Consider the following 16,980-nt stretch of genomic DNA (forward strand, 5'->3'; position numbering starts at 1 on the left):
GTTGCGGGAGCTGTCGGTGCTGGCGGCGAAACACTGACAGATGCAAAAATTCAAACCCAACACCACCAAAAAACCTAAAAAAACGAGCAAACAAACGCCGAGCTGCAAGGTGGCGAGAGGCACCTCCCCACCGCGAGAACAGAAACCGATGGGATTGCAAAACACGCTCGGCAAGCATCGCTGCGGCTGGAGGAGGAAATGCTTCAGCTTCCTGCTCGAGAAAAAACATTCCAGAGTTGCAACTGTCCCCAGGAGTTTTGGGCTCACAGATGGGGCCACAGCGGGCTCCGGGAGCAGCGAACGGGGCTGAGCAGGGACTGGTATGGGGTGGGGAGATGGGAGGCAAAGGCACCTCAGGATCCGCATCCAGGGTCTGCGTTCAGCCTTCGTTTGCCGTGCCGGGCACTGCACGCCCGTGGGGCAAAGATGCGGGTTTGCACTTAAAAAAACTGCAAAAGAAGATATGCACTGAAAATAAAATGTACTGGGGAAAAAAATACACTGCAAATAAGTGATTTGCAGGGCTGGGCCCTGGCTGCCCCCTGGCACCTGGGGATGTGTTTGCCATGAGCTGTTGTCACCGTCCCGCTCTGCGGAGCCACCTCTGCGCCGGGTGCTGCTCACAAGCTGTGCCAGGGACAGGGGGGTTTAGCTCAACCCGTTTGTCTCCCAGAGCAGCTTTGCAGGAGTTCTGGGTCCCAGAGGTTGGGACTGCAGGGATGGGGCAGCTCCCTGTCCCCCAGGGCAGCGCTTGAGCCCGACACAGGTAAAACTGCCTGTAATAAGGAGCAGAAAAAGAGGATGGAAGCAGGTGCAAAGAGAGCAAACAGCCCTGATCCTTCCCCTGGCCACAAACTCAGCCCCCATATGCATGAAACAACAGATCCAGCCCGGCCCCAGCGCTTGCGAACGCTTCCAGTTTCAGAGATGAGCAAGGGGCAGCGGGGAGATTTTGGGGCATCCCCCATCTCCAGCGCATCAGTGCAAAAATGACTCGCCACTTCACCGCTCTGCAGGCAAACTTGGTGCGCATCTTCTTATCTAATTACTGCTGAGCTTCACTTCCCAGGTCCTTGAGAAACTGTGGGGAGCTGCTAAACCGTGGCCACAGGCTGGGCCTTGCCCTGAGCTGGGCCTTGCCCTGAGCTGGGTCTTGCCCTGAGCTGGGTCTTGCCCTGAGCTGGTCCAAGGGGCATCTCCAAGTCTGGGGACAGAGTTCAGCATCAGCTGCAGTGACGTGAGCCTAACCAAGCAAAACTGTAAATCACTTTGATTCAAGTCATTTTGCTGCTAACAGGAAGAGAAAGGGTGACTTCTTGAAGTCATTTCCAGCCTTATTTTCTATGCATGCGGTAACCACATCCTTCAGCCTGTGCTTGTCCCCGTCCAGATGGGACCATCAATTTGTCACACAGGCCAACACGTGGAAAAACTGAAGAGGTCTTCAATTTGAGCTGGAGCTGCTCGCGAAGCCGTTCCCCACATAGAAATGAACCGCAGCTCATTCCTCACCTCAGGCCGACGCTGAACTTGCAGATAAGAGCAGTAAACACAAGGAAGAGGGGCAAGTAAAAGCTCCGCGGGGAAATACCAGCCGGGTTTGCGCCAGGGCTGCCCGCGGGGAAGGAGCCGCCGCGGTGCCGCGGGGCATCGTGCTGCGGTTCCGCAAATGCGGCTCCAAATGCATCCGGGGGCAGCGGGAGCGGAAAGGGCCCGTCCCGCGGCTCAGCCCTCTGCTGCAAAAACAAACTGAAACGACGACTTTTAAAATGTTTTTCTTATTTTTAAGGCAGAAAAACCATCCTGAGGTGTTTTCTGAGACTTCTGACCTTCAGCTTTCACCGATGGGTGAGCAGATTTGGGCTGGTGAGGGGTAAAGATAGACAGGATGGAAATAACGGCTATATTTTACAACGCTGGTAAATGATTGCTTTGGGGTTGTGCTGCAAGGCTTTTCATGCCGTTCCCACAAAGGGAAAATAACAGGCCTGGGTGCTGGGATGGTGCTGGCCCTCGGAGCACAGGGACCCCAGCACACTCCAGTTACCCCAGCACATCCCAGGGACCCCAGCACATCCCAGTTACCCCAGCACATCCCAGTTACCCCAGCACATCCAGTTACCCCAGCACACCCCAGTTACCCCAGCACATCCAGTTACCCCAGCACATCCAGTTACCCCAGCACATCCCAGTTAGCCCAGCACATCCCAGTTACCCCAGCACACCCCAGTTACCCCAGCACATCCCAGTTAGCCCAGCACACCCCAGTTACCCCAGCACATCCAGTTACCCCAGCACATCCAGTTACCCCAGCACATCCCAGTTACCCCAGCACATCCAATTACCCCAGCACATCCCAGTTACCCCAGCACATCCAGTTACCCCAGCACATCCAGCTACCCCAGCACATCCCAGTTACCCCCAGCACATCCAGTTACCCCAGCACATCCCAGTTACCCCAGCACATCCCAGGGACTCCAGCACATCCCAGTTACCCCAGCACACCCCAGTTACCCCAGCACATCCCAGTTACCCCAGCACACCCCAGTTACCCCAGCACATCCCAATTACCCCAGCACATCCAGTTACCCCAGCACATCCCAGTTACCCCAGCACATCCAGTTACCCCAGCACACCCCAGTTACCCCAGCACATCCCAGTTACTCCAGCACATCCAGCTACCCCAGCACATCCAGTTACCCCAGTGTCTGGTCGCACAGTCACATCCAGCCTCCCAGTGCAACCCCAGGAACTCACCCACCAGGTTTTGTCCTGACCCCCTTATCCCTTCTTTTGCTGCCATTTTACATTTGATAGTTTATTTCCTCATTCCCTTTTTCTCCTCTCCATCTCAAGGCACCCAAATCCTGACCTGCTCAGACCCTTCACATCCACGCTCAGAAACTGGTTGATCACCAAACACAGAGTGAGACCCCAGGGTTGTGACGTGCCCATGGGGGATAAAACCCCGCGGGTGACGGGAGAGTGTCCTGGTTTTGTTAAAAACGAGTTTCTCTTTCAGTGAATTTGCCTGTCAGCTAAAGCTTCATATTAGATGAATTTTCCTGGAGAACCAGATACATGTTTTGGTAACATAGCAATGGAATGTGAAGTTATTGATAAGGACGGATGCACATCTGGCAAGAGGGGCAACGAGAAACAGGTGACCAAGGAACTGACCAACTGTGTATAGCATCCCATTCACGTGATACTTCATATAAAAGTGGGAGATCACGAGGATCTCGTCCCTTTTCCTTATGGCGACATTAGGAGAGGACTTTGTGAGAGGTCCCTGTGACCTGAGGCCAGTGACAGACTGAATCCAGCTCCGGTTGGCTGCAGAGTCCAGTCCAGGACTTCGGGTGCCGGCTCTGCAGTTGCTGGGACTTTCAAGATTGGTTTTGTGTATTTTGTATTATTTTCTCTATTTTAGTAAAACATGCTTAATTTTTCCAACTCTCTTCTCTTTGTCCTCTTTCCCTCCCATCGCCTGTGCTTAGCGGGAAGGGGAGAGAGGAAGGGGCTGAAGGGGGAAGCGGGGGAAGAGGTGGTTAACAATACATCTGCCACGGTTTGATTGTCACCCCGCAATCAAAACCATCGATGGAGAGCAAAACCACGTTTGTGATCAAAATAATTATTCCAGCTGGTGGCAGCAAAGCCTAAAAAATAAAGGCAAGGTAGTGTGCTCCGCATGGAGCCGGCAGCTTGTCCTTGGGGGATTCAGGACACAAAACCGGGGACAGAGGAAGCCCCACAGTGTCCCTGTGACCTCGGTGCAGACAGAGGCTTGCACACCCATTTGCACCCCCAGCTCAGCGTTTCTTCGCCATTTGTCCCAGCACGGCCAAGCACGTCACATTATTTTGCCACCAGACCCCGTGGTCCTGCCCGCAGCACCCATGGCCTTCCCCCCCGTCCCTCCCCAGCGCTGCGGGGCCACATCCTCCCATCGCTCACCAAGACACAGCTTTGGCTGTTCAAAGCAAACCCAACCAACAAAGCAGCAAACGTGCCAGAAGCCACCTGCGCCCCCCAGAAATCCATGGAGACTAATTGAAGATCCATTGAGATGGAAGGGAAGGTGGATTCTCCCCGGATGGGGGTTTATGGAGGATGGTTCCCGGGCTCTTTGGTTGATGCTGGAGGCGGCAAAGCCCCGTTGAGCAGCACCCGGGGGAGCCGGGGACACGCAGGGTGGGGGGTTGGTGACATGACTGGGGCTGGTCTAAGGGTCTGAGACACGAGGTGGCGAAAGCAACGTGGCAAAGCCTCACACTGACTCCCCACATTAAAATAACAAACAAAACAATGACAAACAAACAAACCAACCCCCCAAAAAACACACAGCAAACCAACATATAAAAAAACCTCAAAAAAACCCCACCTCAAAACACAAAAACACAAACCAAGCAAAGACCTGTGAGTATTATGTGCGTTAGAGGCACAGGTCTCTCCCACCTTGCTGCAAAGTGGACCTGAGCGCCACAGAAATCCGGTTTGTTTTGTTTATTTGGGGGGCTTGGGGTGTTTTTTGTTGTTGTGGGTTTTTTTGTTTTAGGTTTTTTTGGTTGATTGGTTTTATTTTTTGTTTTTGTTTGTTTGGGGTTTGGTTTTGGTTTTTTTTTCAGTAAAATCAGCTTCTGCAGCACAGATTTGAGGCTCGAGGACGATCCCCAGTGCAGCTGCTGCTTTGTCCTCTGCGGGTGCCCAGCCCCCCCCAATAGAACTCCAGAATATGAGGGGTTGGAAGGGCCCTGGAAAGCTCATCCAGTGCAATCCCCCCATGGAGCAGGAACACCCAGATGAGGTTACACAGGAAGGTGTCCAGGCGGGTTGGAATGTCTGCACAGAAGGAGACTCCACAACCCCCTGGGCAGCCTGGGCCAGGCTCTGCCACCCTCACCGGGAACAAGTTTCTTCTCACATTTAAGTGGAACCTCCTGTGTTCCAGTTTGCACCCATTGCCCCTTGTCCTGTCACTGGTTGTCACCCAGAAGAGCCTGGCTCCATCCTCCTGACACTCACCCTTTATATATCTGTAAACATGAATGAGTCCCCCCTCAGTGTCCTCTTGTCCAGCTCCAGAGCCCCAGCTCCCTCAGCCTTTCCTCACACGGGAGATGCTCCACTCCCTGCAGCATCTTGGTGGCTGCGCTGGACTCTCTGCAGCAGTTCCCTGTCCTGCTGGAACTGAGGGGCCACAACTGGACACAAGATTCCAGGTGTGGTCTCCCCAGGGCAGAGCAGAGGGGCAGGAGAACCTCTCTGACCTACTGACCACCCCCTTCTAACCCACCCCAGGTCCCATTGGCTTCCTGGCCACAAGGGCGCAGTGCTGGCTCATGCTCACCCTGCTGTCCCCAGGACCCCCAGGTCCCTTTCCCCTACGCTGCTCTCTAACAGGTCATTCCCCAACTTACACTGGAACCCGGGGTTGTTCCTGCCCAGATTCAAGACTCTACAATTGCCCTTGTTCTATTTCATTACATTCTCCCCACCCAGCTCTCCATCCTGTCCAGGTCTCTGATGGCAGCACAGCCTCCAGTGTCAGCCACTCCTCCAGTTTGTTGTGCCACCACCAGTCAGGCTTATGTGATTTGAGCTGCTAAACTCCTGAACAAAACCACCCTGGGCTCTCCCAGCTCTGGATCCCCGACAGCAGCTGCTTTTAGAGGAGATGTGGGATGCATCCAGCCCGGGGGGGCGGCTGCCTGAGCCCCTTCTCACCATGGTCCCCAGGGACACTCAGCCCAGGGATGTGGGACCTGTTGTCCCCATCCAGCTTCTAGCAGAGCACTAACCAGCTCAGTTAAACATCAAACCTCACTGTAAATAATTAATTCCTCAGAACCTAAACAAAGAGAATCCAAAACAACCAACCCCTGACACCATTTCCTCACCGCGCTCTGAAAAACTGAGGTGGGGGAAAGCCAGTAATATTAATAATAATGATCCAATCCGTAACCTCAATCTTAAATCCTCTTTCCCAGAGACAGTGGGAGGCCCATCCTCTCCAGGAAAATGATGAAGATTAAGCATTTTTAAATCAGGTCATTGCAAGGGAATTCGATGTTCTACCGAATCCTGTTACCCCGGGTAGGTGTGTGCAGGCCGAGGGGGCTCTGCCCATGATGGGGCTGCTCAAAGCTCCAGTACAGCCACTGCTATTCAGATCCCAGCGCTCTGGATAACGCTCCTTCAACCCCCAGTGCCTATGAACAACCTGCATTTCTGCACCCTGCAGATTCTTCCTCATCTGCTTACCGGTTCCAGTCGCTATTCAAAGAAAACTCCGGAGGATTGCCCCAAAATTCCCAAAGTCGCGATGCTGCTGAACCTCCCACAGACACGGACCCACCTCGTACACCATGGACCCCCCTTGTACACCACGGACCCACCTCGTACACCATGGATCCGTCTCATACACCACAGACCCGCCTCATATACCACGGACCCACCTTGTACACCACGGACCCCCCTCGTACACCATGGACCCACCTTGTACACCATGGACCCGTCTCATACACCATGGACCCGCCTCATATAACACAGACCCACCTCGTGCACCACGGACCTGTCTCGTACACCACGGACCCCCCTCGTACACCATGGACCTGCCTCGTACACCACAGACCTCCCTCGTACACCATGGACCCCCCTCGTACACCACGGACCCACCTCGTACACCACGGACCCATCTCATACACCACAGACCCGCCTCGTACACCACAGACCCCCCTCGTATACCACAGACCCCCCTCGTACACTACGGACCCACCTCGTATACCACGGACCCGCCTCGTATACCACGGACCCACCTCATATACCATGGACCCGCCTCATATACCATGGACCCGTCTTGTGTACCACAGACCCACCTCGTACACCACGGACCCGCCTCATAGACCACGGACCCGCGGCCACAGCTCAGGATTTCCACCATACCCAAAACATTTATTTTTCCAAAACTATTGCTAATGACAACGGATACATTTTGTTGCCCCGGTAGGGATTGAACATTTCCAACACGTAGACTCCTAATACTGTACAATACTGTACCAAAACCAAAATAAAACAAAAAGGATGTACCTCCATATTGTACAGTAATATATACAAAGTACAATTTTACACAGTTTAATATATACACCATATATATATTGGTGTAGAAGACATGAAACAATGGAAACAGTTTTAGCAAGAACATTCCATCCCACCATTAAACAACCGCTGTTAATAACGGCCCGATGCGCCGCATGAGCCCGCTATTGCAGGACCGAGGTTTTGGCACCCCAACTTCTCCCCCATTACAGCAGAACCCTGACAGCACCGTGACCCCCACGGCGCCTCCAGATGGCTCCAATAACTGCCCTATTTCGGCTACGTCGAGCTGGTTTTTGGAAGGACCCGCTGCTCACAAGTATTGCTGCGGTTTGGCACACGTGGGTCCAACCCCTCGGACTTTGGTTATTCCAATGACAAGACTTCACCTGGAGTAAAAGGCTGGGGAAATCCGCTTCAGCAGCAAGTGATGTTCATAGGAAGGGTCTGTCGACTATTCCCATTGCAAACTGCTAAATATTTACCCTGTGTGAAGCTTGGTAGATCAAGTATTAACCCAGCGGGGAGCTGCCTCCCCCTCTGCCCTCACCTCATTTTTGGCCCATCGTTGAAAAACACCCTCTTGTCTCAATCTATGCCATAGGAAGCATGAAATAGAACAGGAATAATTAAAAAAAACCAACAACATTTACATTTTCCAGGCCTTGAATTGCTGTTTTGGCACCTCTAGATCCATCAAAATAAGTTATTTTAGAACCAAGCCTGGAAAATAATTAGGCTGGGGCCGGGCCGAGGCGGGGGGATCGAACCGCCCCGGCCTCGCTGGCCACAAGGCAGCGCCTCAAGTATTTTGCTATGTTTTCAAGTACCAGGTTGTCGTGCACACACCGAGACGAGCAGAATGATGTGGAGAGAGGGGTATTTTTGCGAGTGATGTGATGCTCGGCCCCCAGCACCGGGCAGCGCTCACCCTGCTGGGCCCATCCTGCGCCCAGCACAGCGGTGAGCGGAGCTATGGGACTGTTCAATAAACCGCTTTAAACCCCCCTTGGGGGGCGCTTGCCGAGGCCAGAGAATCCATAAAAACGCTTGTTATTGTTGTGAAAACTCAGAATCTCAAGATAGATAAATCCCTAAACTGATTTTCTCTGCTGGGCGCGCTCATTAGTGATGGGAGAGCCCAAATACTTGCATTTTCCTCTTTGTTTTTTTAAGCAGTTTTCCCAGCTTGTGGTTCATAGGCTGTTGAGCAAACATCTCATCTTAACGAGTCCATCACATTTTCCCCATGGGTATTTTTCCATAATTCACAAGCAAACTACGCCCGGCCAAGAGCATCATCCTCACGTGTCCCCTCACGTGAAGGTGAAGAACATCTATTGAAGATTCCTATTGAAGAACATCTCGACTGCTTAACAAATCCCCAAACCTGTAGGAAATCTGGCTGAACTTGAGGTTTTGACACACGGAAGAGGGGAAATAAGGCAGCAAACTCCATCTGCAACGTCCTCTTTTCTCTTAATATCACCAGAGCTCGTCCAAGCGCCTGCGCAGCCGGTGCCGAGCGCGGGGTGGGAATCACGACAGGTGGAATTTCTTGCCAAACTCTGAAGCGTTTGGATTCGATAAAGAAATTTATGAGAACTCGGTTATCTTAACCTACTTTTGTGCAAGAACAATCTTGCCTTTAAAATAAAAGATAAAAATAAATCAACAAAACCCCCCCCAAAACCCAACACATGAGGTATTCATCACAGGAAACCCAAAGACTCTTTTTGAACAGGTATCAAAATACATACATATACAACGATTTTTTTTCTGCTGTCACAGTGCACTCTAATTATTTGATAATTTTCATTGCAATAAAATATCTGGTAGAGATAAAGTGAGAGAGTTTGATCATGTCCCACCGCTTTGACATGAAGAACAGATTTACAATTGATAAACTGCGAGCCTTTGGATTGCCATAGAGAGGCGGCAAGCGCTGGAGCACGCTGCTCAATTCCTGACCAGGGAAATCAAACCTAAAAGGTTACAGCTTCAGAAACGATGAAGATTGATCACCTAAAATCGCATTTTATTTTAAAAGTTTCGCTTTGGATTATTTCAATCCGACATCCGATGAACAAGAATCCTTTGTTCATACAAAGCACTATCAAACAGACGTACGTTATTCCAGTTATCAAACACTTCTTGTCTTTACATTTGACACAAACGTTACAGAAAAGTCATGAAAGAGGATTTCCATGGAAGAGCGAGTGTTTCTTCTGAATATGAAGATATGAAGAAGTAACACGGACACCTCCCCAAGCAAACCACCGGGTACTTGTCCACTCTCCACCAGTCCCTTCCACAAGGTACCCACTGGTTTTGCGGGGAGCGGCGCCGACGTTTCCAGTTCGACCTACAACCGCTCATAAAACACTCGTGGCAAAAACCTTGTGTGTTCACAGAGTGAAGCAGACAAGCCCAACGTCCCCATTTCTGTGTGTGTTTTCCTCTCTGTGCGTGCGTGTGCGTTTTCGGCGGGCCGGCCGGACACGGTGTGCGCGGAAGGACGATGCCCAGCCTGCCCGTATTGCTTGCTCTAAGTGGAAGTGTCCATCACAGTGCACACCGAAAATTCCAGTTGAGTTGCTCTAAAATCCACGTTGATCCTGCTAAGCGTATTCCCCTTGACAGTAGGATTGTCCCAGAGCTGTGGATGCTGGAGATAAGCACAGTAACTCATATACAGACAGTTGCTGTTACAGTAACCTGAAAGTCTGTTGATTTGTTTTAATGTCTAATTTCCACTCATACTTCAGACCTCGAAGATGGAAAAGAACATCTCCTCCAAATGTGCTGCGCGTGGCTGGACACTTAATTCTTAGAAACATGACCGCTAGGCATAAAAATATAAAGAAAATAAGGCATTACAAATGAGTAACGAAGTAAATTTACAGAGATCCTGCTCTTGACACAGATTAACGTCGGTCGTTCACGACCGAAAAAAAAAGACAACAAAACCAAAAAATTCCCTCCTTAAAGTAAATGCCAGAAAATTCTGCCTGAGCACAAAATTACAAGTTTAATTCTATTTTTTTTGTACTTTTTTTTCCCCAAAAGAACAAGTGGTTCCTTGGTGGTAGAGAGTCCATCAGACCCTGAGAGCAAAGGTCGCACCGTTGGGGACAGGGGAGGGTCCAGTGACAGTCACACACGTACCGTGGTGCTTCCCGGGGAACCGCTGCTACACATCAGCTGAAAACCCATAAGAAGAGCTTTTGCACTCAGATATTCCTGTGTGTTCCTCAATTTTTGCACGTTCTTAATTCAGGGCACAGAGAAAGTTGGTCTTTGAAAAATATCATTAATACGGATGCGTTAGGTCTGTAGAGACAGGGGTGTGCGCGTGGGGAGGGACAGGGACACAGCAAAACCCCGTTCATTCCTCCCAGTAACATCCTGAATGAGTCAGAAAAGTACATTGAAGAAACTGTTCTTAGAAACGGAAGCTTCGTTTCCTCTTCTTTAATTACTAAGTGCCAATTAAAACGACATCGCAGCCACAAGAGAGCCAAGCGTGAGAAACCCATACATTTAAGAGAAACTCAGCTAAATGGTAGAGGAAAACTACTTTTCTTATCTTGTCCTTGCCTGAATTTATTTGAGGAAAATATAGCATAGGATGTGCAGGCTTTTCTTTTCTCAAATCCCAGCAAAGTTGGGGAACAGGGTGAACTGGGTCTCCTCTCCTGCGGGACTGCGAGATCTTCTTTCCCATTGCAAGTGGCACGTGCCGTTCTAAATTCTATTTTATTTTATTTTTATTTTTAAATTAAATAAACATTAGCACTGTGGAAAATCCTCAGTAGAGTACAAAAGAGTCCATGCAGCCTGCTGGCGGCTGGAGCGTCTGCTGCCTACCGTACAAACACAAAGGATTAACTGGCAGGTCTGTGGAGTCCGACGGAGACCGAAGCCGCTCGGGGGGTCCCCGCTGTCCCCACCGTCCCCAGCAGCGTCTCCTGCAGCGCTCTATGAGAGCAGAGATCCCCAGAGCACGTCACAGCCACCGGCCGAAGTGTTTGGAACCAGAAACGGGGAGAAGATACGAAGCCGGAGAACTTCCCATCAACGTTTTCTTACAGTGCTCGCAACTGGGATTTTGGTAAGGATCCATCTTGATAGATGATCAAAACAAGAACGTGTGCGTTAGTAAGTGAAGCCCCATCAGAGGACGCTTAGTTTTTAAATGTTGGCTTGTTTTTACATTCAGTCTCCCGAGACCGCACACCACAACGTAGCCTATGGGCTGAAAATTACACTGGAAAACAATAAAACTGTTTTGAAACATGGGAGAAAACAGCTCGATTGTCCATAAGCAACAACTGGGCTCTTTCTTATGCTCCTAAACCTCAGGAACATGATTGTTTATATTTGCACAGACACATATTACATAGAACTCCACAAAAATCTAAGAGTGTTCTAGAGTAAACTATTTTTTATGACAAGTGTCGACTAAAGGCTGAGGCTGGATGGCCAAGAGCTTTGGCCTCGGGGGGAGGAACGGGGAAGCAAACAAACAAAACCAGAGGATGCGATGGAAGTCGAGACTGACCCTTAAACCACCGTGGCACCAGCGGGCGACGTAATAATTATAATAATAATGCACAAGAAACGGGCATGTCCAAGCTCCACGTAACCAGTGGCACCAAAACATGCAAGAGACTAAAATCTATCCTATTGTTTCCCTGTGATAAATGAAACATGGAATATAGAAGTCACTACACCAGTACTCCAAACGTGATGCTGCTAAATATTTCTCTCGGTGGCCAAACACTTGACGAAGGCATCAACTGGAAACCAAGATCCAACTCTTTGCTTCTTTTGTGTCTTTTCCTCCTCAGGTTCACAGTGACCTGATCCTGGGTTTCCTCCACGTGGCACGAAGCGTTTTGCCCCACGGACACCACCGACGCGGGTACGTGGGATGAGGTTGTCACTGCTTAGGAAGGGTCCCCAGCAGTTTGCAACTGACCTTCAGAAGTTCAAAAAAGGAGTTAAATAGGAATTTTTCACGTCTTTAACGGAGTCTGAAACAACACAGTTACACCCGCGGAGCAGCACCGAGTTTATCAGACAGTACAGGACTTGTCCGGAGGCTGCTGAGCCGCGGAGGAGGCGACGCCGGGGCTCGTGGCGTTCGTTTTGGGGAAAACCGTCGGTTTGGGCCGCGTGGCCGGAGGTTTCACCTGCGTGGCCATTTTGACGGATTTCACGGGCCGGAAGGTGCAGGGGATGTCGCCGGCGGTGCTGGCGCTGCGCTGGAACGCGGGCTCGGCGTCCTTGAGGAGCTGGGTGTGCAGGGGGCTGGAGGGTTCGGACGTGGGCGCCACCACCGGGGACGTTTTCAAAGGCTCCAGCGTGTCCAGCACGACGTCTGGCGTGTGCTTCACGCTGCTCTGCCGCTCCAGCTCCCGCAGCTCGTTCAGAGCAGAGTTCATAGTCGCTTCAATGTCCTGCGAACGCAAAGAGAAACGGAGTGAATAACAGCACCCCGACACAGAGAATTAAAAGTTGGTGTTTGGGGAAGGCGTATTTCTTTTCAGCCTCTAAACACCAACGCTCAAATCGGCTGGTGGGTCAAGGACCTTTAGGTGTCACGGTGAAACCCGCGCCAAACAACGCAGCATTATATACCGAAGCCAATAAGCTGTAATATTTTCCATCAACGGGGACTCTGGTCCTTCACTGGGCCTGATGCTGTTTGGACAAGTACAATCCCAAAACGCAGCAACCAGCAGAAAAGCCTGTGATTCAGAGTGTTAGGACGCATTCTTGTCCTTTATTTTAGGAACACGAGATTCAGGAAGGTAAATTCTTAAAGAAAGGATTGATGATTTTTTTCCCCCAGCTGATGGGCCATACACCAAAAGCTGAAATCCCTGAGCGCTCTCACTGCCTCTTTGCTTTTCCTGCTGCGTTGTCTTCCCTTTAAAGTTTTAGAAAACACAGAATATAGCAGAAACACATACAGAAATTCAAGTCAGCACTTCTCTTGCCTCTTATAAAACACCACAGTTATTAACAAAGAAATATAAAGAGAATTTTGAGATAATAATGTGGCTTTTCTTGGAGGTACATGCTTGCTACAGCCCTCTGGTGCGGAGGATCCACGGGAGAGCAGCCGAGCTCGGCGCTGCTGTGACTCACAGCTTGGCTGCAGCTTTGGAGCTTCCTTAGAGGGTATTTCAGGGGGTGGGGAAGGTAAATCAGTCAAGGAATGGTGGAAGGAACCAGAGACAGTAATCCGACACTCCCGGTCTATCTTGAGGCCAGGCAGATTTTACTTACGAAGTCAGGGAAAATATGGAAAAGGCGTGACGATTATTAGGTGGTGTTTGAACAGATAATACAGGGCGAAGAGAAACACTAATTTAACACAGCTTTTTTTTTTGCCCTCCCCTCCTCTTTCTTTTTCCCCCCTCTCCTCTTTTTTCTCCCCAGACTCTTCTCCAGTGCAAACAATGGAATTAACATTCTGGCAGGAAGAGGAGACAGAACAACTTTGGTTAGAGCTTAATTGAAAAAACAAAGAAACTGATTTATGTCAAGTGAAGCCTTGGAAGGACAATGATATATGAAGACAAGAAGAGCGTATAATCCCACTGGAATAAATGGGCTAAAGATATTCATAATGGCAAAATACAACTTTCCATCAGGGCATGTATCAGGTTTTTATTCGGACCTTATTTAGTACCGTTTTGTCAATAAAAATGATGTTTAATTTTCACGTATCTTTGGAAACCTACAAACTCCGGAGCCAGGCAGAGAAGTCTGGTTTTGTAACCCGAGATCCAGGCATTCCTGGGCTTTCCACAGAACCCTCGCGTCCTGGTGCAGGCGACGCGCGTGCGGGCGCATCGGAGCGGGAGAGAGAACAGATCCCTCGTGGAAGAGGGAAATCACCCCATTAGGGGCTATGGCTTGGCCAAATCTGACTTTCAGTCTTTTCGTCCTACTTGTGAAAGCGCAGACAGACGCACAGACGCCCCTCGCGCTTTTGGTAACAACAGTGGCCACGGTGGCGGCTACGACACGGGGACAGATCTCTGAATAGAGAGAATCTGTCTCAAACCAGTCTGGGTCAAAATTAGCCAAGATAAGGAAAAGACCCAAGAGCATCTTTCCCTTTAAGCTGCGCAGAAGGAACTGCAGAGGATGGTTCCCTTGTTGTCTGTGTGGAGTCGGCCCCAAAAGCAGAGAGCGCCCTTTGCAAAGCAGGAACGCGGGTCGGCAGCCTGCCCTCACTTCACGGCACTTGTCTCAATGAATAACTAAGGAAAACGAGCAATATTATGTTCAAAGTTGGTTTCTAATCACACACTGACCCTTGGGAGCGTATAAAGACACCACTGTGAGCCCCATACAACCCGCTGCTCCATACGCTTCCAATGTCTAACCACAGGAGAATGTTCAATTGACACCAAATACTCGACTTTTCTCACGTCTCGAAGTTATGATTGTTTAATTTTTTTGCTGACAGCAACGGAATCTGTGTAACTTTCTGAAATGGATGTTTTTCTTGTTGAAATTAAATTCTGAAGAACGAACAGGGCCAAGCTTTTGTGGAGGAAGGACCTGAGTGTTTATTTTCACTCGTGGAAGCAGCTTCAGCGACTTCCACAATGTGAGGTTGAAACACTAGACTCAAGCGTGGAGCAAGTTAATACCGCCCTGCGAGAAGGGATACAAGGTTAAGTCAGACTTTGCATTAAAGCATCTTATTGTATGCAACATCCTTCAAGTTTCCCAACCAAATCTCCCAGGCAAAGTGCTATTTACCTGTGCAATAACCTCGGGGTCCATGGGCCGATGGTTGTTGAAGCTCTTGGACCTCCCTGCCGTCACGGTTTTCCGGATCTGCGGGCTGTCGATCCTGTTCTTCAGAGACGAGTGTCGGCTGATAGAATTGAGGCTGCCGTGGCCACTGATGGAGCATTTATCTGGAACCTCCTTGGGAAGACTTTGGCTCAGAATGGGTTGAGATGAGGGTCTGGAACCGGCTATGGCTCCTGGGGAGGCGGGTTCTGCCATTGAACTACCTAGTCCGTGGTTGTCACTTGGACGGAAGGCTCTTCTGATGCTGCCTGACTCTGGTTTCTTTCTTTGCCTTCAGTCACAAAAGCAAAACAAGTCAATACAAGCAGGTACAACATAATGGGCTGTCATTTGAAGATATCCCCCCAGGACGATACAGAAGACAATGGGAAGGGACACAGAGATACCCAGATGACAAATACACCCGGGCTCTTAGGAGTCATGGTGAAAACAGTGAGATTATAAATCATTCCGGTTTAACACTTCTAACAACAAAGCTGAGTTTCTGGCAGCCGGGCACATTCATAGCAACAACAGGAAACTTGGATGGAACGTAATTAACTTGGTCAAGAAGAAAATAACTGATATTTGAACCAAAAAAAAAAAGAAACAAAACAACCCCCTGTGCCATCAACAGGTTTTGATGATGTGTTTTTATTACAGTAGAAGAGCAGAGCTACAATTTTTGACTGGAGGACACAGTATAAGTCTACTAAGCTCCTGGCCCAAGGCATCAAGTTATTGTTTTCAGAGACTGGCAAGCAAAGAACCCCTCGGTTTGGGGTTAACGATCGTTTCCAATATTTGCTGGTGGTACCAGATGTTTCTTTTACATCGCTTTAGCAGGACCATGAGGCATTATCTATCGCAGGGCTACAGATACACCAAGAGATGATGTCAAATGGATGAGTTGGTCCAAACAATTTAGTTTCTACCCCAGCACCATGCGGTCTGACAGCACGATTCCATTGAAATCATAGGAAGGCCAATGCAGCAGAACACTTTATGCCATAGGTCTGAAGCTTGGCATCCATTATACAGGGAAGGATCCATTTATATATAGCACCAGCCCCATGAATAACTGCAAGAAACTGTTAACTCCAGTAGGATTTTGGCATCCAAATAATAATTCAGTGGGTGGCACAACTGTCATTGCGAAACCATCTGATTTAATTTTGCTCAAGTCTGTTCACACATAGGTCAGAAGATTCATTCCTAAAGAAAAAACAACAAAATGAGTCTTATGCTACTATTGCTAAATATCAGTTTCCCCTAGTAAAGGGAAAAATAACTGGGGTGGACATTACCCAGAGGCTTCTTACAAACACTACGTACAACCCTACCAAAACCAGCAGATGGTGAAGCTCCAACAGGGCTCTGTTCATTACACAGAGCTCGCCATAACTGCCAGAATAGCATATTTCAACGGCTCCGACAAGAAATATGGGAAAAGCAAGCCCAGAACCCAAGCTGATCAGATTAATAGAGCTTCACTGATTTCAACACAGCTCCGCCGGCTCTCGGGAGCTGAGGACCAGCCATTAGCAGGTCTGAACCTTTAAAAAGGATGCATTTCTGTTAATGCCTTCGTAGGCGACATTCTGTTAAATTAAGTGAAGGTTAAAAATATCCACTCCCATAAAACTGTAATTATCATATTAACGCTTTCACTGCACTATAGAGATACGCGTGTTTTTTTTAATACGAAGGAAATAATCAGAAAGAGATGGGGATAAGTCTGCTCTAGACTAACTAAATAACAGACTAAGATATTTAGTCTGTTCCTAGCTTCATTTCCCAGGTTTCTTATTCTGTTGAGTGTTGGCTAAGGTATCAATTTCTGGTTGAGGAGGTGAAGTTAGAGCAGCAGGGAGGTGCGTTGTGTCACCGCAAGCATATGGTTAGTAACCCAAGGTGAGAAGTGCTGGAGGAACCAAAGAATGTTACGGGCAATGCCAGATGGTGGGACTTAAGGTACATCATGTAGCATAAAACATGACACTAGTTTCCGAAAAAAGCGTCCCCCGCCCCATAAAACATGTTAAATGTAAA

General features: G+C 49.3%; 1 protein-coding gene across 3 annotated transcripts in view; it reads right to left on the bottom strand.

The window, feature by feature from the left end:
- Positions 1–12,182: 12,182 nt before the first annotated feature.
- Positions 12,183–16,980, bottom strand: part of SRGAP2 (SLIT-ROBO Rho GTPase activating protein 2) — a gene marked incomplete at both ends in the record, with an annotated part of 86,780 nt that continues 81,982 nt past the window's right edge. For all 3 annotated transcript variants that reach the window (XM_080358134.1, XM_080358133.1, XM_080358132.1), the window contains 2 exons: positions 12,183–12,566; positions 14,893–15,220. In XM_080358134.1, the coding sequence (XP_080214260.1) occupies positions 12,183–12,566; positions 14,893–15,220 (712 nt within the window). The remainder of the gene's footprint in view (positions 12,567–14,892; positions 15,221–16,980) is intronic.

Source organism: Nesoenas mayeri (assembly GCF_963082525.1).
Source record: "Nesoenas mayeri genome assembly, chromosome: 23".
Taxonomy (NCBI): Eukaryota; Metazoa; Chordata; class Aves; order Columbiformes; family Columbidae; genus Nesoenas; species Nesoenas mayeri.